Genomic DNA, 24054 nt, shown 5'->3' on the forward strand with positions numbered 1-24054 from the left:
CTTTCAAATAATTATTTGAAGAAAGAGAAAATAAAAATTCTACTTTCCAATTTCATAAATGATCAAAATGGTAATTATTTCTATCAACATTTAAGGGTTGCCCTACTCCTTATGTGTGGGCTGCACATAGCGATTTCCTTGCAAAGATCACAGAATGGAGAGGTGAATAAAGAGTAACTTTGTAGTGGAAAAACTTGACACACATTATTTCAGCCAGGTGATCAAAGTTAACATTAACAGTGATAAGTCATGCTGATATATTATGTACCCTGTAAATGATGTGATGACAATGGTAATTTCTCTCTCTAGTCTCTCCCAACAAAACACATAACCCCAATGCCATCATGATAAAAACATCAATTAAGAGACGTTCCACAAAACATCTGACCAGTACTCCTCAAAAGTGTCAAGGACATGAAAAACAAGGAAGTCTGAGAAATTGTCACAGCCAAGAGGAATCTAAGGAGACATGACAAGTAAATGTAATGTGGGATCCTGGAACAGAAAAAGGACATCAGGTAAAAACCAAGGAAATCTAAATAAACTATATACTTTAGTTAATAATAATGTATCAATACTGGTTCATTGATTGTGGCATATGTACCGCATTAATTTAAGATGTTAATAATAGGGGAAATTGGAATGGGTGTACAGAAGCTCCGAGAACTATTTTTTCAATTTTTCTGTAAATATAAAGCTATTCTAAAATTTAAAATAAATTATTATTTTTTAATGTATGGACTGCACTGTTCCAGAGAAGTAGAGTAGGCACTCTAGTATGCCAGCCTGTGGAGTTAGGGGACCTCTCTTTAGAAAGATTCTGTGTGCTGGGCTCTTGGTAGACCCGCTTCCTAATTGTCACGAATCCCTGTAGCAGCTTCTAATTGTCACAGAATATTCAGGAACCCTTAAAACAAATATTGTGCCATATTCTCTGATTGTCACAGGACCCAGGGGCCTCATGAGAAAGAATGTGAATCCTGTCAGAATGTAGAGTTCAGACAAATATTGAATATTCAGGCAAATACTGAAATGTCCAACTACATGAGCTGCCCTCAATTCCCTGCCTTACCTCTTTTTCTCATCTACGACTATACGCCTGTCACGCATTCTGTGTCAACCACTCTGGCCAGCTGGATCTTTCCTCAGCTTCCTGACAAACTTGATTTGCAAGCCCAGGCTGACTTGTGGACTGGGATTTGTACTCGCTACATGGATCTCACACACAGTTAGTCATCTTGGGCATTTCTGGAAGTGATAGGATTTTCTGTTAATCACAGACTTGGGTTTCAGCGCATTGAGATTTGGGGAATTATTGTTAATAGTTAACGTGACCACTGCTGTACGTATTTATGATCCGACAGCTTCTTGGGTATTTAACTTACATCTTTACAAGACCACAGCATACTTTAGCTTCCTCCGATCCTGCACCTCATATGGTCAATCACAGATTCTCACAATTTATTGTTATTTCACTACATTATTGTACAGTTTGGTGTCTAGCACAGAAAAACTTGCCTATTTTCTCTTGTTTCTCTGAATGAGCATTCTTTTACATGAACCAAACTAGATTTTAGGGTCAGTTCTTATCCCTACTGCCTTTGAAGGTTTTCTTTACTGCAGCATCATGCGTAATACAGAATGATGCTTATATCTCAATGATCTTTTTAAAGCTAATAGTTCCTATCCATTTGTGACACCACCTAAGAAACTATTTGTCTTTGAAGCACCACAATATCAGTCTTCTAGATGAAAAATAATTAGAGGCTTTAAAATTAAATTATTTAATCCAAAATGCATAATGCAAAAAAAGTTGTTGTATACCACTGTGAAAATAAAGGTAGATACCCTCTTTGTGTGTGTGTGTGTGGTGTGTGTGTGTTTCATTTGATATTGACTTTAAATAAGTCACATCTCAAATCTCAAACAAACCTAAGTGCACTGAACAAATCCATTTTTCGTACTCAAAGTATGTTGCTTCTAATACCACTTGAAAAATATGTACCATTCACCAAAACTAGAATTTTTGTATTTTCTTTCGGGTAAAAGACTAGACAGATATTAGATAGAAGCATATAAAATTACTCTGACTATATTTTGTTTTATATTAATTAATTTTATATTAATGTGACTATATTTAAACACATATTTAAAACATTTTTTCTATCTTATTTTTATTAAGCTTTCTTATTATGGCTTGAATGGTGAAAATGCTGCCTAAAATGTGACTGTTTAGATAAATCATGGTAAATTAGATATAGTGGATGTTCTATGGTTCTATGCAAATAGAGTGCGGTCATCTAGTGTTGTACATATTCATGAAGTTCCCTTTTTTAGAGTTGTAACCATGACAGGATCATTACAGGTAAAACTTCTTAAGTGGCTTCATGGATTTCTTGCTGTGAAAATTCAAACAACTAAGGAGTAGTAAGATGACAAATGAATTACTAGCTAGTAGATAACCAACTTCAAGAGACAGAAGTGCATCAGAGATCAATGTGGCGTAGCTGTTGTATGTTGGAAAAAAACCTGCAGCAGATAGACAAATGGGAGGGGGACAACTTCTTAGTCTGACAATTGCTCTAAGGGCAAGATTGAGTTGATATGACCCAAAATATTAGATTAGATTAGAATGTAAAAAATCAATCAAACATCCAGATGTTTAATTTACTTGAATTCGCAATTTCTGCATGTTTGGCCTTATGTAAAGTTACAGACTAAACATTTGGATAAAGGGTGCCCTGTCTTTCACCCAAGTTATTTGGTGTCCTGCCAGAGATGTGGGAGTGCCATAAACATCATCTTTCTCCCAGATGGTGAACAATCACAACATGTCTCTCTCTTGTTTTCCTTTCAGATAAGCTAGAATGTGCACTATCTGGTCACAGAGCTGAAGGGAATCTCACTCGAACGGTCATATCTCAGAATATCGTGTTTATTGGTAATGAAAACAACTACTGACTGTCAACAAAAGCCAGCCTGTCTTCTATAAAACTGAAAACATTACATAGAATTTTATTCTATCTATTCCTCAGTGCAATATCAATTGTTTCCCTTCAACAATTATTTTGTATTGCAGAGGTCTTAAAGTGCAGTCCTTGGACCAATAGCATCTACAACACCTGGGAACTTGTAAGAAATTCAAATTTCAAGCCTCGTCCAATATCTACTGAATCAGAAACTGGGGATTGGGGATCAGTCATCTGTGTTTTCACAAGCTCTCCAGGTGATTCTGATGCACCCAAAAATATGAGGACCATCTCTGTAATAAAGTCTAAACTTCCAGATCTGCTTCTCATCTTTAGATTAATTGCACTTGTAACTCTTTGAACCAAGAGAAATAACTTATTTTTTATTTTCTCTTTTATGTCTCTAGGTACAGACTTTTAGGCTTTTTACCCATTTTAAACCTCTATGCCCTGCTAACAGCAATGTAATAAAGCATTTTTTTTCCCTTTCCATTCATCAAGCATTTCATTTCCTTCATTATTTTTTGTTTTCTCACATCTTCTGGACATTTGGGGAATCCAGGACTGAAAGCATAATTCCAAATGTAGGCCATTTCCATATGAAAGTGCTGAAATTCTGCCAAACATAGTTCTATTTTCAGCCAATCACTGAGCAAACTTTTAAACCAAGTTTAACATCAATATTTGGTCTATCTTAATGTAAAAATGCTCAAGAAATATCTCTCCCTCAGAGAAAGTTGAGAGTTCTAATGCTGAATTATGTGCTCCAATCTTGGCTAAATTATTTATAATTTCTAAAGTTGGCCTCAAAGGATGGCCACACCACCTGCAAGATGTAAATTCTTCTGTTGCTCTAGAATTATAGACTTATTCCTCCTTGGTAGTCGTTCCAAACGGTATTTATTCAGTCATTGAAAATAAATGAACCTTAATCTAAAATCTTGCATGGGGTAGAAGATACATGCATTTCACAACTGATTACTGATGTACTCAGTTCTTTCTTTCTTTCTTTTTTTTTTTTTGTGAGGAAGATCAGCCCTGAGCTAACATCCATGCCAATCCTCCTCTTTTTGCTGAGGAAGACCGGCTCAGAGCTAACATCTATTGCCAATCCTCCTCTTTTTTTTTTTTCCCCCAAAGCCCCAGTAGATAGTTGTATGTCATAGTTGCACATCCTTCTAGTTGCTGTATGTGGGACGCGGCCTCAGCATGGCCGGAGAAGTGGTGCGTCGGTGCACGCCCGGGATCCGAACCCTGGCCACCAGTAGTGGAGCACGCGCACATAACCTCTAAGCCACGGGGCCGGCCCTCAGTTTTTTCTTAACAAGAAAACAATTAAGAACACTAAGACTTTACATAGCACTCAGAAAAATAACTGTGGATTTTAACTCCATAGACAGGCTCTTTGTACAGACTAATCTTTCACAATAGCAGAACTGTTATTAGTGTTTCTTCAAAGATTATATTTAAACAATTCAGGCAAAATGATGACAAGCAGAAATCTTCCCATGATACCATTCCAGCTCTAAATGGTTACAAGCAAGGCTGTGTCTCAACCCCTTTTCTGCTTACTTATATGACAACACACTGCAGTTAGACCATGAGATAAGATGTACGGAAGCCTGAGTTCCTTGATTTAATTACTTACTAGATACGAGGTACTAAGTGTAGCAGAGACTGGAAGTTGATCCTCTATAGAGATTCACTCTTGTTTTCATGGTAATGAAATCCCCCATTTTCAGCTAGACACATGGAGCTCAGAACAAAAAGATTTTCCAGGCCATTTTTCAGACAGATTTGGCCGTGTGTGATCTTGTCAGCAAAAGGAGTTTATGATTTCCAGAAACTACTCTTCCCTTTCTTTGTTTTTCCTTCTAACTGGGATGTGATCATAATTGCTGGAGCTGTAGCAGCCCCCTTTGATGATGAGATGACCTTGGGAATGAAAGCCTTACCCTGTAGAACAATAAGATAAAAGCATTTTGTATGCCTGACCAGCAGCCCTGGGCTTGAGAGAGAAATATAAACATAATGGTTTAAGAAAGAAAGACATTTCATTTTGTTTAAGCCAAAGTGTGTTGTGTTTCTCTTTCAGTAGATCCTAATCTCAACTAGACATGATATTTAATTGCTTTGAGCCTCAGCAGCCTTACTTGTAAAATGCAAATAATATCTTATTCACAGAGTGATTTTGGGGATTTATCAAGATAATTTACGTAAAAGTACTCTAAAGCAATATACAAAGGTAAGCTCTTACAGTGAATTGCATAATATTTTATAGTAGCAATTTGATTGCAGTAGAAATCAGAAGCACTAATGCTTTTAAAAAAATATATATTAATAACCTTTTCTCCTAAGTAGAAACATATACAAGAAGATTCTTGGTCAATAATTGTTAGCATAGTTGGACACAAAATACATTTGAACAAAAGTCTTTGCATTTAATATTTTCTAGTATCTCTATGAACAGTTTTCATCAACTATTATCTAAATGTAGGTTCTGAAAACTTTACGAGCTTCATTTTCCAGATAAGTTATCCAGGAATATCATGGATGCAAGTCAGATAATCTTGTATGTCAAGGCTTTTGACTCACAATAAATGCCCTTAAGCATTTTTGGGCAAGAATGTTTATGTTATGCTAAAACTCAGAGGTTTTGATTACACACTGTTCCAAGTGCTTGAGAAGAGCCCAAGTTCATGTGTGAGGAAATCCCTGGACTTAATCAGAGGTACTCCTGTGACCCTAACTCTACCGAAGCAATGCTTCTGTAGTTGGACTCCAGTTTTCATGAAACGAAATTTTGTGGCCTGCAAAGCTGCTTGTGAAACATACGAAGCTCTTAGAAATCAATAAAATAGCACATAGGCACTTATGGCATTCATCAGAGAAACCAACTTTGATTTGATTGCAAAAAATTTGTCCCATTCATTGAATATATAAAATACTTGACATTCGCATTTGGTGACTGGCATTGCTGCATTCAGTGAGAACAGGGGAGCTTAGTGTAGCTGTGTGGGAAGAGGAGGAAGACTTTCACTGAATTATGATCCAAGATTACACTCTCTGTTTTATGAGGGGAAGTTTTTATTTGATAATTGTGTTTTGTTTTGGCCACACCATTTTTGAAGATACTGCTTATTGTTTTATCAAGGACTCATAAGAGAAATTTATTATTGAATTAAATGCTATGAAAAGTGTTTTTTTCGAGATGAAGATATATGTATGTATCCAAATATATTTTATGTTAAATATTGGTCAAATATATAGTTTCATTAGAAAAATAAAATTCAGCTATTCTGTTTTTTCTTTATTCTTAGAAGCCAGGAAACTCAGAATTTAGGTTTAATGCTAAACTGACAAATAACTCATTTCGGGTTCTGAATAACATCTAATTCGCTGTTCCTTTAAATTTACTATTTTTTATCATTATGGTATTGTTTTGTACCTTAATTAATTTAATATACACTTTAAATGCCTTCTAGATATAGACAGAATGTTGATTAAAAATTATTTAAATGAGTGAAGTGGATTGGATAAAGATGTCATATGCTGATTATTGACCTAAAAAAAAAAACATATTTATAAGAAAAAGGCAGAGATCATTGGGATTTAGCTTTGTCTGAGATTGAAAGGAATACAAATCTTAAAAAACAGAATTAAGTTCCTAATATAGAAACACATAAGATTGTTTTGGTTTTACACAGATAAAGCTTCAAATAGGGCTGGCCCCGTGGCCGAGTGTTAAAGGTCCACGCACTCTGCTTTGACAGCCCGGTGCAGACCTGCTCCACTTGTCAGCCATGCTGTGGAGGCATCCCACATATAGAGTGGAGGAAGATTGGCACAGATGTTAGCCCAGCGCTAATCTTCCTCAAGCAAAAAAAAAGAAAAAAAAGTTCAAATAAAACATAAGATTCTTATCTTGGTGGAGAAAAAAAGAACTGACAAATCCTGACATATTTTCAACTAATTGGGTGACCCTGGGGAAGCTAGCTAACCCATTGGGGTCCTAGTTCCTCAGCTCCAAAATGAAGAGTTTGGACAATATGATTTCTGATTTCTCCACCACCAAAATTCTCCAACTCTATGACACTACACATTTCTGTAACTCCATGACACAACAAACTTCTACAATTTCATAATTCAACAAACTCCTCTAACCCCATCGTACAACAAAATTCTAAAACTCTATGATATAACAGCACTCTCACATATGGATCCAACCAGAGCAAATGTTAATTCCTGGAAAGACCTAATTTTCTCGTAACGAAGTGTACAGAGAAAGCTGCTTTCTCGCTCACCAGTATTTTGGATAATTGCTGTTCATTGCCTTTGCTCATGTAATGATGAAAAAGAATTTTTCACATAGGGAAAAAAAAGATAATTAGGTATAGTTATTCTCTAGTTTGATCATTCCTTGGAAATAACAGTTAATTAATTTGATTGTCCAAGATTGCACACTACGAACAATTACTAGTCAGCCTGGATTAATAAATTTTTTTGTTTTTTCTCCTGAAAGGTTGACCTGTAGTCCTTTTACAACAGTTGCATAACAATTCTGTCTTTGTCTATAGGGTGGAAAATGCACTCTTAATATGTAATTCATTTATATTATTTTTTACAGAGCAGAAAGGCGAAAAAGGATAAAATAAACTCACAACCCCTCCCCCCCGCCCCCCAAAATACTGACTATAATAGAATTCATTTCAAACCTTTGGGTTGAATGTTTTAAATGGAGATGTAAAGATTCATATTTAAGTCAACCTCCTCATTATATTTTCCCCAGTTGCTCCAACTCATACCCTTCTCTCTCTCTCTCTTTGTTATGCTTGTTTCCCTTAAAATCCAGTCTACAGTGTTCAGCATCTAATAACCCTCCAAATGTATCGTAAAGTTAGTTCTGATGCCATAATGTAATTAAAAGGCTCTAAAGAAAAGGCCCCTGTTTTATATATTCATTTATCATTTATCATGCACTGATTTAATAAACATTTACTAAGCACTTGTTAGGCATTTAAAATATAAATGATAACAATGAACATTTTCCATGCTCACAAGTTCATAATTTTATAGGCTTTATATCTTAGAAAATATTTAATTAATATGAAGAGCATTTACTTTTAATTTAAAAAGAAGAATACATTTATGTCATAGCGTCACAAAATGACTTAGCAAATAGAAAAGTGTTGCATATTAGCAGGGATTAGTAAGGTAGTTGGTGAAATAATGAATGAATTACGTAATAATTAGAAGAATTCTTCATCAATGAGTTCAAAGTATAGAATAATCACTTAATTAAAAGTAAAATATAGAATTATATAAATTTCTTTAGAAATTTATTTGGCAAATTTCCCATGTAGGAGTTCTATGTGTAATAAGAAATGAAGTTGAAACCTTAGTTCTTAGATGTCTTCCTTGTTCCTCCATACCCCTATTAATGAAAAAAATATCTGAATTGTTATAAGCAAAGCTTTCTCATTGTATTGAGTTCACCCTCAAAGCTACAGTCCCCAAGTGGCAGGATCTCTGAGGTTACGCATACTTGCTCTGCCCAATAGATTCTACCCAACACACACTGCTTCTCCCTCCCGTGCGCCTTCCTCTAGGGTTCCATGACAGCCTCTGCAAGGACAGCACACTCCTACAGAAGTCTAGAGCTTGGTTGACACATTTGAACAGGCAGAAATCAGTAGGCCTCACGTAAGTTCTGGTTTTCTCACTTAATTGCTCTGTAGATTTGGGTCCTGGTTTACTCATTTGTGAAATGGAAATAGTAATAGGGTTGTTGTGAAGATCAAGTGAAATTAAGCGTGTAAAGATACTTGGAAAGACTATAAACAAACCAATGAAATTTAAGATGGTGCTGCTATTAGAACTTCAGCTCCTAAGAGCCAGGGTCTATGTTTTGTTCAGTTTTTCTTTTATCCTCCACAGCATCAAGCACAATGCCTGGCCCAATGTAAATAATCAGTGAAAATTGCCTGAGTGAATTAATGACCTTTACAAGTAAAATGAATTTCTCCATCTGGAGCTTAAGTCAAGATAGATTAGGTCTTGTTGTGGTGTGATATGACCCCAAAACTCTGAAGAGTTAACCCAATATAAGTGTATTTCTTTTTCACGCAGAGTTTTCTGCTCATCCAATGACTCAAAGTCAGCCATCCTCCATGGAGTGATTAGAAATCTCTGCTGCTTACAGTTTATGATTCCTCCATCTAACGCAGTCCTCTTCCAGAGAAAGAATGGGAATCAAAGAAGGATTTTTCTACGCCTCAGTTTGGAAGTGACAACGAAACATATCATTTTTGCTTATATTCCACTAGACAGTAACTAAATCACATGGACCCACATAACAGACTGGTAGTGTAGTCTCCTATACGCCAAAACAGGGAGGACTCACATTACTGATAAATTAGAAATGCTTGCCCATTGAGAATGATGTTCATAACGATTTACTAGGAGTCTTTGGAAGAAAGTATATGGAGTTGTGAGAAGGCCTTACTCTAATCAACCCTAGTTTACTATAGAACAACTATTTTGTAGATAATCATATTTCCACCATAACTGATAATGTATATTTTCTTGGATCATAAGAATAGGGGACAACATTTCAAAAAAATCAAATAGGAAAAATAAGAAGAGATAAAATAAAAATTTATTTGGCCAGGAAGATAAAAAATAGCATCCCACAAAATTTAACATGTGATTCAGAGGTTTTATGGGAGTACAGATGGTGAGGGAATGGAAGAGGTTTGTATGTTTTGAAATGAGAATACAAATGTCCGTTGTTGTATCATTTTTGTAAGAGAATAAAAATAGAGCCCTTGTTCATTTTGTTGGGAGGAAGGTAGGGCAGAGAGAGATAATGGTAGGGCAAAAAAATTAAGCTAACTTTTACTGAGCACCTTTCCAGGTAATTCCATATGTACTGGTTCATGCTTGGTGTTGTTATTTTTTTAATTAATATTACTGAGAAAGAAACAAAAATAACCCAGAATTTGAATCCAAATTTGCCTGCCTTTCAATTATGCAACATTCCTTCTCCATATAAGTAACATAGGGGGACAGCTCCAGCCTGAAAAGTGAGACTGATCTGATGACAAGGATTGTTCTCCAAGTTTTGGATACAGCTGTGTCATAGTTGGCCAAAAATCAAGGATTCAATCAAAGTATAGACATCTTGAATCAACTGTACTCAATAAAATTATAAAGGAGAATCAATGTTTGGAAATGAAGGCTAATCTTTACAAAAGAAGTTGGATTTTTATATATAAAATGCATGGGCAAATAATGGAAAATCAATGTAAAGAAATTCACAAATACACACAAAAGCCCATAAATGCTCTGATAATCCCCCTTTAGTAGAAAGATAAATCCATCCCAATCTGTTACAATAAAATGTGTAAGAGGAAGAAAAGATTTACAGTAGTGACAAATAGTAACTGCTTCTGTCAAATACAACTTAATAAAAATGTGCCTTACCTCAAAAACTGAGACTGAAATCAGATGTTCTCTTCTTTTATGATAAATCTCTGTATAGACAGGTCAACTCAGATAACTTTTTACTTCTCCCTTGTCTTAATAACTGTGCTTATTAATCCCAGGATATGGACTTTAACTTGGTGAATTTATTTGGAAATGCAATATAAAAAGAGAATATATAGCTAAAACTATTCAAAGATTTCCAGTATCTTTATAGGCAGAAATATGTTCCTAGTATGAATGTATATGTACACACATGTATGTGTATTTGATATGTATCTGATAACATTTCCTGATCAAGGACTTAGTGGACTCCAAGTTGTCTCCTGTCAGAAGTACTAAATAACATTCTTGGCAGCATGAACCCATTTCAAAGGTCAAAGATATAGAGCTTGATTCTTTATTTAGCACTAAAAAAATGTTCTCTAGGGACATAGCCTTTCTAACACCATACATTCTCAAACAATTCTCTTAAACTTTGGCCCAGACCAAAGTGAATTTTTACTGCTGTTGGCATTCTTTGAGCAACTAGCAGAAGAAATATTTCCCTTGGAAATTACACAGAAGAGTCCCATCTGTAGTGCCATAACTGCAGATGTAAGATGTTCTGTGGAATCACCAGTCTAATAGACACATTTCTGGTAGCCTTTAAAAACATTGTCAGGATTGTTCCCATCCCAGATGAGGATTGGTTCCCATTCCATCCCAGACGAAGGCGTGAGTAGTGCACCAACTGATCTTGCCAGATGAGTAAGTGAGGACGGCACACCATTGGTCTGCCAGCAGACCATTAAATTGTCTTTCTAGGAAGATTTCAGACCAGAGTTGCAGAGACCAGAGAGGGGCAATGTAGGAGCAAAGAATGTAAGCTCTGTTGTCAGATTTCATGGGTGCAAAGCTTGACTCGCAACTAACTTGTGGTGAGACCTTTAGCAAACTGTTTAACTTTCTGTTCCTTAATTTCTTCATCTGTAAACCACGGATGAATATAATATCCAGTGTGCAAACCAGATGAATTAGATAGTCAAATCAGACTCACAACAAATGGTAAATCTCAACCAGTACCAATTTTACTGATAATTTAAAAGAGAGAGGCAATATCAAGACTAGGTAAGCGTTCTTTCCGTGGAGACGTCTGAGACTGTCAATGTAGAATCCCAAATGTGCTTTCTCTTACATAAGTTTCACATTTAACATATAAGTCATCAACGATTCATCTCTTTTTCTCAACAGATTCTGCTGGTTCTACATTTAAAATATATTTAGAATAAGATTACTTCTCATCACCTTCATTTCTGATCCGAGCCGTCTTATTTTGCCTGCACTGACACAAGAGCCTCTAAACTGGCATTCTTCTTTCCTTGCACTCTTCTTCTTCTACAATTTAACCTCCACATAGCAACCAACATATTCTTTAAAAATGCAAATCAGATCATATTGTTCTCCTACTAAATTCTTCCAATGACTTCCATAACACTAGAACAAATCCAAAGAACTCAGCAAACCCTCTACCATCTGGACACTCCTCTGACCTCATTTTCTCCTACTCTTGTCCTCATGCCCTCTACTCCAATTGCACTGGCCCTTTTGCTGTTCCTCTAGCATGTCAGTTTGTATCTTCCTCACGGACTTTGGACCTGCTTTTCTCTCTGCCTGGCATGCTTGTCTCTCCATCATGAACGTGGTCATTCCTTTACCTCATTCATGTTTCTGCTGTATGACTTCTTCTCAAGGAAGCCATCTCTGACCCCCTTAATTAATAGCACTCTTCCCATCACTTATTATGCTCCTATCTTGCTTCACTGTTTGTTTTTAGTACTTATTACTTCTTAAGATTATTTTATGTATTTTTTTGTTATTTTTATTTGTTACTCCACTAAAATCAAAAGTCTGTAAGGGTCAGGGATATGCTTATTGCCAATGTCTCCTCAGTGCCTAGAGCAGGAATTAGAATATACACATGTTCAATAAATATTTGTTTAAAAAAATGACAATTGTCAATTTCACGCACACACACAGAAAAGTTTGAAAAGAAACAAAACACCAATAGCAAAACAACTTGAAAATTAGTTTACAGGAAATTTCAACTTTGTTCTTTACATATTTCAAAATTTAAAAAAATTTCCATGAGCATGTATTACATTATAGTAAAAAAAAATCACTTGATTAATGACAAAAATAATGATCAAGTGGGATTTATTCCAGGGAAGCAAGGATAGATCAACATTCACAGATCAGTCAGCATGATACACCACATTAACAAAATAAAGGATAAAAATCATATGATCATCTCAGTAGACGCAGAAAAATCATTTGGCAAAATTCAACATCCTTTTATGATAAAAACTCTTTAAATAGTGAGTATAGAGGAAACACACCTCAACATAATAAAGGCCATATATGACAAGCCCACAGCTAACATCATACTCAACAGTGAAACACTGAAAGCGTTTCTTCTAAGATCAGAAGCAAGACAAGGATGCCTACTCTCACCACTTTTATTCTACATAGTACTGGAAGTCCTAACCAGAGCAATTAGTCAAGAAAAAGAAGTATCCAAATTAGAAAGGAGGAAATAAAACTGTCTCTATTTGCAGATAACATGATATTATATATAGAAAACCATAAAGACTCCACCAAGAATCTGTTAGAACTAATAAACAAATTCAGTAAAGTTGCAGGATAAAAAATTAATAGACAAAAATCAGTTGCATTTCTAAACACTAATAACGAACCATCAGAAAAAGAAATTAAGAAAACAACCCCATTTACAATTGCATCAAAAAGAATAAAAATACCTAGAAACAATTAAAAAAAGACAAAAAAATGCATCTAGAAGGAGCTTCTGACCTAGTGAAAAATATTAGCTGATTAGATACTCAGCAAACAACTGAAGCATTGGGAACTGTGTAAGGAAGTACAAGAAAAGAGAGAACCTCTGGCATTTTCCTCGTGAATAAATACTTAGGGGTCATATATTAAACATTTTTTGTCTCTAAAATCTTAAGATATTCTCGACAACCTTTATTCCTTTGGTATTGAACATTTGATAACAGTAATTTTTAAAACTTGGAGATTAAACACACACAAACACACAAGGGAACACATGCTCTTTATAGGAAATTTGGATGATATAAAAATTAAAATTATCCAACCACTGTTAAAATTTAAGTACATATATATATATAATATTTAGCATATTATATATACAACCTTATACCCTATTTTTATTTAATTTAATGTTATATCATGAATATCTTCCAACGGCATTACTCTATTTTTTGGTATAAAACACTTTCATACCTGAATCTCTATTGTTGAACATGTAAGTTATTTCCTTTTGTTCTGCTTTTGCTTTTATAGATAATGCTATGATGAATATCCTCGTATAGAAACCTTTGAGTACATCTCTGATTACTTTCACTGAATAAATTCCTAGAAATAGAGATACAAGGTAAAAGGGGATATTTAAAACTTTTGATAATATTACCAGTGGCCCTCCAGAAAGATCGAATCACTTTACATTTACATGAGCCCTGTGTAAGAGTGTCTATTTCTCACATCTTTGTCAGCTCCGAGTATCATCCTTTAATTTTTCTTTTTAATCAGGGCTCCGATTCTTTTTTTTTTTTTTTTTGTGAGGAAGATCAGCCCTGAGCTAACATCCATGCCAATCCTCCTCTTTTTGCAGAGGAACACGGCTCTGAGCTAACGTCTATTGCCAATCCTCCTCCATTTTTTCCCCAAAGTCCCAGTAGATAGTTGTATGTCATAGCTGCACATCCTTCTAGTTGCTGTACGTGGGATGTGGCCTCAGCATGGCCGGAGAAGTGGTGCGTCTGTGCGTGCCCGGGATCTGAACCAAGGCCACCAGTAGCGGAGCGTGCACACTTCACCGCTAAGCCACGAGGCTGGCCCCTCATCCTTTAATTTTAATCTTTGGCATTTTGATGGATGAAATAGCATCTGTATTATTTTGCATCTCTGATTTCTGGTGAGTTTGAAAATGTTTAAGTATACTTATAAGTCATTTGAATTCCATTTTTATGAATTTTTATTCATCAGTGAGTGCTTTTTTTTCTTATTGAATTGCAAAGACCCTTACATATTAACACCATATATATATACCACACCATATATATTTAAAACAGCTTTTTTTTTTCCTGTTTGACAGAAATTCCTGGAGCAGAAGTAACTAAGATAAGAATAAGCAGGGGCCTGCCCCGTGGCTTAGTGGTTAAGTGCTCGCGCTCCGCTACTGGCGGCCTGGGTACAGATCCCAGGCGCGCACCGACGCACCACTTCTCCGGCCATGCTGAGGCCGCGTCCCACGTACAGCAACTAGAAGGATGTGCAACTATGACATACAACTATCTACTGGGGCTTTGGGGGGGGGAAAAAAAAAGAAAAAGGAGGAGGATTGGCAATAGATGTTAGCTCAGAGCCGGTCTTCCTCAGCAAAAAGAGGAGGATTAGCATGGATGTTAACTCAGGGCTGATCTTCCTCACAAAAAAAAAAAAAAAAAGCAACTGCTCCAAATTAATTATCAGAATTGGGGTTGATTTGACCAGAATTAATTCAACAAAGTTTTATCTCTTTCCGTGTGCCAAGCATCACACTGGGCACAGGGTGACAACACATGGACCTGTGCTCCACTCACACACAACACGGGGACACAGGTGCATAACCAGCTAACCATGAAAAATGTACTAAGGCTGGAGACATTGACCTGCTGTGTGGCTTCCCTGGGGAAGTAAAGGGAGCTTGTGTTGTTCCTGAATTCCCTTCCAATTTTTATTTTGCCCAGAAGATAGACACACACACACACACACACACACACACTACACAGACACACACACAGAACATGCACACACGCACACACACTACACAGACACACACAGAACATGCACACACGCACACACACGCACACACACCCCCTTGTCTCATATATCCTTTTTACAGAGATCTTTCTGCCCATTTTTTACAGAAAAGCTTGCTTGGCAGGCAAAGAGAAAAACAGAGGACCAGACAGGTCTGTTAGAGACATTATTTCCCTCATGCAGCCCCTTTGAAATTCATGTTCCGGAGACATTGTTCATGCAAATACAGCACTTGCTTCCCAAGTTCTATCTGGCTTCCTGCCGTGCTAATCACACAGGAACACAAACCAGGCTCAGCTGTTAGGTAATCATTCCACATCCCACTGACTTCCATGGAACTTCCAAAGAAGTGAAACAAGGGCACAGCTTGGCTAGTTTGCAGATTAAAAAATAAAGTAATAAAGCTTGTTTCCAGGAAAATGTAAAATGGAGGTCTCTCTGTCAAAATAAGAAAAGCATTTAAATACTTTTCAGGCTTATAATAAAATATGCATTTATGTTCAGAGGATAAGCAACATTTATCCCTGGAAAAGCTATGGACACCTTCTTTTCTGATATTTTCTGGCCTTTTCAAAAGTGCTTTCCTTTATACAGATCATGAAATATATTCATAGAGGTTAAGTGACACAGGAATCAAAAGCAACACTGGAACTGAATCCAAATATTAAGATCCTGGCATCTAGCTCATCTCAGCACATGATGTTGCCTTCTCATTTGTGTATAAGAAAGATAGCCTTGATTTGCAATCTACTTATCCAAGACAAAGTATACGGGCCGTGTGGGGGGATATTAGGTGGATGCTGGAAGGAGGGGAGTGAAAGGTAGGGGATTCAGTGCGGACTGGAGAGGATATTCCACAACAGACCATGGCAGAGATGGTGGTGTCCTGGTTCAGGCAGGCCTCTGTCATCATCACCGTGGTTATCATCCTCCTCAAACACTTCTCTTGCTCTGCACTACCACAGCCTCTTGACAGCTGTCACTGTTGTAAATCTTATTCTCCTCAGATCAGCTTCACATGGATGCCAAGGTGATCTTTGTAAATCTCTTACTGGGGTCACCCTTTGCTTAAAAACCTACGACCTACAAGGTTAAGTTTAAGCTGATTGACATGGCTCCTCTATGACCTGTCCTGTCTCCTCTCCAGCCTCATTGTCCGTTGCCCCTTGCCTTGAACTTGAGGCTCCAGGTTTAGTTCATCCTCTTAGGAGGCTTCCCGTATCCCTCTTAGCTGGGTTAAGTATCCATTTTTGGAGTGCCTATCTGTTACTCCATTACTGTACTTAACAGATTTATTAATATTTTCTAAGAATCAAAGTCTTATTTTTGTGTTTGATCTGTAATAGGCACTCAGGACGCATTTGTTAAGTCAGGCCACTGAATTTGGTAGTTAAAAGCATCGGACTGTGGAGCCAGACTCTCTGGGTTTGAATCACAGCCCTGACACTTGTTAACTGTGCAATATTGTGCAAGTTACTCAACCTTGCTGTTCTTCAGTTTTTCTGTCTATAAAACGGGAATAATAAGACTCTATAGGGTTATCGGGAGAGTTAAATGAGTTAATATTTACATAAAGCACTTGAAACAGTGGCTGGCAAATACTTGTTACAGCAGCTATATAAATATTTGCTATTATGTTTGTGAGTAAAGGAACATAAAATATGTGCCTGCCCCAAGGGCATAAAAAGAACTGTTAGAAAGACAAAGCATATATATAACAAAAAACATAACTAATAATTGAATTCAAACTACATTGGCACTAAACACACAAGCTAATAGATAAGAAGTCTTTCTGAATTTCTGAAAAGGGACAGGCTATTTCAGGCCTAAGGGTGGGGGACATCAAAAATTCATGGAGATGGCCGGCCTGATGGCATGGCGGTTAAGTTCTCATGTTCCGCTTTGGTGGCCCGGAGTTCGCTGGTTTGGATCCTGGGCACTGATCTATTCACTGCTCATCAAGCCATGCTGTGGTGGTGTCCCCATAGAAGAGCCACAACTCTACAACTATGATACACAACTATGTACTGGGGCTTTGGGGAGAAAAAAAGAAAAAGAGGAAGATTGGCAACAGATGTTAGTGCAGGGCCAATCTTCCTCAAAAAAAAAAAATCATGGAGGTGGCGGGGCTGGAGGGATGAGTGAGATAAAGGGTCAGCGTTCTCAGTGGGGCTCTGTGAGCATTTGGCACAGAGTAATTCTCTGTTGTATGGAGCTATCCACACAGTGTGGCCTTGCAAACTGTTAAGCAGCCCTAGCCTCCGGGCACTTACTGCCAGTAGCACTCCCATTGTGACAACCGTAAATGCTGTACACGCTTCCAAACTTCTCCTAGGAGAGTGGTACTGCACCTGGTTAAGAACCTTGCAGACGGAGAAGAGTAGAAATGGACATTCCAGGCAAGAATAGCATGACCAAAGGATAGATATAAGAACGTCCATAATAGGTTTATGGATCAGGGTATAGGGTGAGGCGTAGCAGTGATAATTCTGATAAAGACACCAGGGACCAGAATGTGAAGAACCTTGATGACAAGTTAAGAAATTAGACTGGCAGGCTCTGCACATTCTCTTCCTATGCCTCAGTTGCTGGAACCGAATGGAAGGAAGATAAGCTTTGGAGTCAAACAAACATGGTTTTGAATCCTACTTTTACTATTTTCTTGGTGTGTAAGTCATTTCATCTCCATCATCCACAAAACAAGTACATAGATGGACCATTGTGAAGAATTAAGAGAGACATTAGATAAAGCACTCAGCAAAGCGTCTAGAACATATGACATGCACCCAAAATGTGAGTTCACTTGTTGAAGCCCTCCTCTGTTCTGCCATCCTTCCAGGTTAATGACTTGCACCTGGATAACTTTCCACTTCATGTTATTTTTAACTCTCACTCAACACACCTAATTATCAAGTTTAGAGATTGGGAAAGAATGTATTTTGCTCAGAGTGTCTGGAACAAATTATAGTTTCCAGGCTCAATGGAGGATTCCTAGGGGGTGCTGCTCTTGAGGGGGCCACCTGAGAGTGGTTTATTTAGAACACTTGTAACAAAGCATCGTGGAGAGGCAATTATCCTGTGCCCAGAATCTGGTAACAGGAAGAAAAGGATTACTTTGGCAGGCAGGATGGATGTTCTTTTTTATATATGGCCTATCATAATTTTTTCAATTTTACTGGAAAGAAAGCCTGTAGAGGCAAATTTTTAAAAACGTTCTATTTTGAAGTCTCTTCAACAAGCAGAAATGTACCTGTAATTGGCTCTGCTGCTTCCATTTCCCGTTTAATATGAAGCCTCCACGTTAACTGCTTCTCCCTGTTTACAGTTTGTTCCTTTAGAGGATACTTCGGGCGCCCACACTTTTGTATCAAATGGGTAGTTGAAGGATGGGTAGAGTTGTTTGTAGCTTTGTAAGCAGTGTAGGCAGTGGAAAGCAGTCTGGCTACTGAAAAGAAAAACAGAAAACAACTTTTCATTTGTTTGAACAATATGGTTGTACCTAGTAAAACATCCAAGGCTAACTAGTCTCACAAACACCACCTTTAAGCCACTGTCAGAAACTCGAGCTGATACTTATAGAGGGAAGAAGATGTGAAGAGACACAGGGAAAACACTATCATCTATAAGCCAAGGAGAGAGGCCTGGAATGGATCTTTCCTTCATAGTCATCAGAAGGAAGCAATCCTGTGACACCTTTTGTTTGGGGATGAATTATTAAGGTGTCTGAATTACTAGCCAGAACTTCTGTGCCTTTCAGCTGCCCACCTTTAGAGAATTACTCTGCACTTTGTGTCTCCAGGGGAGGACCTAAAGGAAAGAGAAACTAAGTGTCATTTGCTGCTTAGCAGCACTAGGCAATGGATTGTTGGGAGAAGTTAAAGTGAAATTTGGGTATTAATAATGCATTTCATTTTCTCTTCTATTTTCCCTTCTATTTATTCCAATTTATTCATCTGAGTTTTTAAAAAATGATGGAGCTTTATTCATAAATTTTTTTATTGGATTTGTGAATTATAATTACACATGCAAAGATTTTTTTTAGAACACATTTTGTAATTCATATATTTCACCTTATAGCCTTATCTAGAAAGCTGCCATTGATTAATAGCATAAGGTCGTCTGTTATAAGTTGAGTTGTATCCCCCCTGCAAAAAAAAGATATGTTGGAATCCTAACCCTGGTATGTCAGAAGGTGACCTTACTAGGAAATTGGGTCTTTGCAGATGTAATCAGTTTAGTTAAGATGAAGTCAGCGTGGGTCCCCATTCCAATATAACTGGTATCCTTATAAAAAGAGAAAATTGGAACAAAGAGACAGATGCATACAGGGGTAAGAAGATGTGAAGAAACACAGGGAAAATACCACCATCTATAAGCCAGTGAGAGAGGCCTGGAATAGATCTCTCCTTTACAGTCATCAGAAGGAACAAATCCTGCTGAAGCCCTGATTTCAGACTTCCAGGCTCCGGAGTTGTGAGATAATAAATTTCTGTTGTGTAAGCCACTCAGTTTCTGGTACTTTGTTATGGCAGCCCTAGCAAACTAATACATAGGCTTACACTTCAAAACTGGTATGTCTTTCTTTAGAGATCGTATTTTTCATTGATATTAATTTTGTCACTCTAGATATTTATTATAAGAACAATTTCAGTTGAAAATTAATTTGAAGACACTATTATTCTACTGATAGCTCATTTTCAGTGAAGTTTCTAAAAGCATAATTGTTTGCCAGCATCTGTATCTATCCTGACTGACACCACACTATATTATATTCAGCCTATTGAAGCATCTTCCTAATGTGATTTTTTAGTTCCCATGAGGAGGCATTGAACAGATAGGTCCTTGAGTTTTGATTTCTTCCTGCTTTTTAGCTGGGACAGTAGTTGTCTCAAATTTCTGATTTCTGAACACCTTCTGAGACACACATACACCAATTTACCTGTCTCTCTTGCCACCTCATACCCCAAAATACCCACTATGCCTTGAGCATTCTATTACTGATGAGATTCCTGATTCTTGACCAGCCTTTCAGTTTAGAATTTTTAGTTCCATCTTCACTGCTCAATTCTAAGCTCTACCGATTTTTGTCCCTCTCCTTTGTTACTACCTTGCTTCTTGGCCCTGTGTTTTTTGCTTTACTTGGTTTCTCACTCTCTCCAGATTCATTGACCTTGGCCTCAGGGATCCTCTGCTCTTTACTAGACACCATTTGAATTATCCAATGTAGGCCAAAGTTTTGTAAGTAGGAACCAGTAATGGGGGTTTGTCAGGCCTTAAACAAAGGTTGAGAACAGCCAATGAGACCAACAAAAGATGGCTGAAGTAGTTAGAAACTGCCGCCAGCACACCCTGCTCCCCAAGCCTCAGGAGGATCAACTTTTAACTCCAAAGGGCAGTGAGCGGGTCTAATTCCTCTTTGCACTCTTGGTAATGAAAGAGTTTCAAATAGATAGCTATGAAGCAGTGTGAAGAAATAAAGATGAAACTGGAGAGGTTTCTGTTCATGTCACTCCCCTTTCTCATTGGCTTTAAGATATACGGAAGGGGTAGAGAGTAGGTCAGGATGAATAAGGAAGCAGGACATAGAGAGAGAGGCAGAAGAGGTGGCACCGTGGGAAATACCAGCTTTCTGAGTTTTGAACTAGGCTAACTTACCAGGGCCCCTATCAGAGAGGCTGTGTAGTGTATCAGCTAAGAGGGCAGGCCCTGGGGGCGTTTGAGTTATTAGCTTTGCTGAATATTAGCTGTGTAACCTCAGAAAATTTACTAAATCTCTTTGAAAGTTCCAACTTCTTAATCTAAAGTATGATAAAAAATTTATTGACCTCATAGACTATAATGAGGATTACATAAGAATGTAAAACATAAAACATAGTGCCTGATCCTTGCAGGACATTTGGTCCTAGCCAAAACATTCATAAGACATTTGGTCCACGCCAAAAGGTCCCTGAAATTTGGTCCTGCCCAAAATGTTCACGAGCATATTTGGTCCATGCCAAATGGTCTTGAACAGGACCAAATATCAAAGACCTTTCGGTGTGGACCAAATGTCTCCATGGGCGTTTTGGACAGAACTAAATATCAAGGACATTTTGGTGTGGAACAAATGTCTCCATGGGTGTTTTGGACAGAACCAAATATCAAGGACATTTTGGCATGGACGAAATATCTCCATGGGCGTTTTGGACAGGACCAAATTTCAAGAACCTTTTGGACAAGACCAAATGTCTGCTATCAGACAACAATAGTTGTCCATGTGCGTTTTTTCAGGAAGACAGAAGCTAATAGTAATTATTCCTTTATGAGACTTTAGATTTAAGGCTCAAAGTCCCAGATGTATCCCTCCCACATCCCAAGAAAACAAACAAACAAAATGATGTATTAGTTAAACAAATTTTTTTTTCGGCATCTTCTAACACTATGGCAAAACTGCTAATGTTGAGTAAAACTATCTAGCAGATAATATGAATTTATGGCAGAAGTCAAAAAGGATTAAGACCTCTGTGACTCACTCATTTATTTATTCATTGACTCTTAAGTTTCATTCCCACATAATTTGCACACCTAAGGATCACTCAGAAAGCCCTAATCCGTCCACAAGTTTATCTAGAAAATCAGAGAAGCTAGTATCTCCACTTAAGACGTCAAAATGTTTGTGGCACTGACAACAAATATCACATACAATTTATTTCTAAAACAGCTCATCAGTTGTAAATTCTGCATTTAAGAATTAACTTATTAAATCCACAGTGTTACTCAGCCAAACAAATATTGACGTGATGTATCATCACAATATGCTCTCAATAACAGCTTTTACACTGCTAACGAGTTTTGCCAGAAAATCAGAGATTTATGCCAAAAACTGCTCTCTGTACTTGTCTGCCAACCTTGGCCAGTGTTTTGCATCCAGTGACAAAATTACCATGACGCCCTCTATATAGCAAAGCAGATAATAGAGCCATAAACCTACTTTTCAAATGTTCACAATTCTCTGTTGTTATAAATGTATATATATATATTTACGAAGAGAGAGCCTATAAGTGTTTATGTAGATTATTGAATGTTAAAGTTTCCAAGCAAAGCGAGATCACAGAAATGTTCAATAGCAAGCTATGAGGCCCCCTCCAGAAGTGTCTTTTTTCATTTCAGAAACATATTTGAATATATTTCTAGGAAAATGACGGCAAACATATAACGATTTGCAGGGCAGACTTTATAATCATATAGACCTAGGAGGCAATCTCATTCTAACTGTGGACACATTAACCTAAATCTCGGGTTCCTTAAAAGCAAAGAGAAGAAACAACACTGGCATTTTGTAGAAAGGTTAAGTATTAAAAGAGATCATGTGTGTAAAGTGCCTAGCACTGTGCCCAGCACATTAAAAAAGGATTTGATGCACAGCTTCACTTCATGTAATTATTCCTTCAGTAGATTTTGCTGTTTTTGAAATGTATACATCTGCGGAATCCCAAGAAAAGGGAATGAGTCTTAATCACATTTCATCTCCAGTATTTAGCGATGTCCATGATAAAGCTAATAATTAATATATATTTATTAAAAAATGGGAGAATGTTTTGCACTTTTAAAAGAGTGATGAATTCATTTCTGAGATACAGTAAATTCCCTGCTACAAGAAATGGTGAGGAATCTGAGTATATTGGTTAATCAAATATTCTGGCTAAAGAAGTTATTAGGTATGAGCCACAAATAGTTGCAATTTTAGAAGTTTTCATTCTTTCATGTAGCCTTTTGATTATAAAACACTTACTGAGTATCCATTATGAGCAAGTCAATTTGGAAATCCAGTTTCAGTAACGATCTTATGCTTTTATAAAATTTGTAGTTGAAATCCGAGATAAATAGAGAAGTCACGATGGTGGCATAAGCAGACTCGGAACTCACCTCCTCCCGCAGACACAGCCAATTTACAACTACTCGTGGAAAAATTACCCCTGAGACAGAACTGAAAACTGGATAAGAGGAACTCCTGCAACCAAGGACAATCCTAATTGAGGTGGAAGAGGCAGAAACTCCCTTCTGGAGAGAAAAAACCCCGCCTTCACACGCCACCAGCTTCGTGGCCACTGGGGAGCAGCCCAGAGGTCCACAGCCTCCCTGGAGGAGCGGGGCCCTGAGCCGGGGAACGCCCCCGCTGTGGGCATTTTGTGGGCCCAGCACAATCGAGGCGAGTGGCATAATATCTGACGTTGCCTGCTACTAAAACATTGGGGAACACCCCCAGAAAAGCTGGGTCACAAAGAAATTAAAACTGGCTTTTAAAGGGCCCACGCACAAACTCACCTGTTTCAGAAAGCAACCTAAAATCACCAGAAAGAAAGGTGCATAGTGCTTTGGTGAAAAGAGACTCACCTAATAGGCTCTGAGTGCATCTCGGTGAGAGGTGAGACCTCTCCAGGGACTGGGACATTGGCGGCGGCCATGGTTGTGGCCTGATGTTGGCGTGCTGACACAGAAGCCATTGGAGTTCTCCCTGGGGCCTGCTAGCCCAGGTCTGCCCCACCCACTAGAGCACCGATTTAATCCAGCTCAGCCAGGGAAGGCAGCCCACCCTAGAGACTGGCCCCACCCAACAACTAGCCCTCTGGGAATTTGTGGGCCTGCATAGATTGGTGACTGGATTCTCTGAAGCCTGGCAACTGAGCCCACTTCTGTGGGGCAGGGCATGCACAAGGAGCAGGTGGAAAGTGTGGGGCAG

At 37.7% G+C, this 24054-nt stretch overlaps 1 protein-coding gene across 3 annotated transcripts in view; it reads right to left on the reverse strand.

Moving 5' to 3' along the window:
• The window catches only part of LOC147916161 (uncharacterized), a 43558-nt gene extending 19504 nt beyond the window's left edge, over positions 1 to 24054 (reverse strand). For all 3 annotated transcript variants that reach the window (XM_087436165.1, XM_087436164.1, XM_087436163.1), the window contains exons 1-2: positions 23709 to 24054; positions 18586 to 18780 (exon numbers count right to left, since the gene is read on the reverse strand). In XM_087436165.1, the coding sequence (XP_087292291.1) occupies positions 18586 to 18780; positions 23709 to 23766 (253 nt within the window). In that variant the 5' untranslated portion in view covers positions 23767 to 24054. The remainder of the gene's footprint in view (positions 1 to 18585; positions 18781 to 23708) is intronic.

The sequence above is a fragment of the Ceratotherium simum genome, chromosome 10 (genome assembly GCF_057802395.1).
Source record: "Ceratotherium simum simum isolate JZ-2026a chromosome 10, ASM5780239v1, whole genome shotgun sequence".
In the NCBI taxonomy this organism is placed as follows: Eukaryota; Metazoa; Chordata; class Mammalia; order Perissodactyla; family Rhinocerotidae; genus Ceratotherium; species Ceratotherium simum.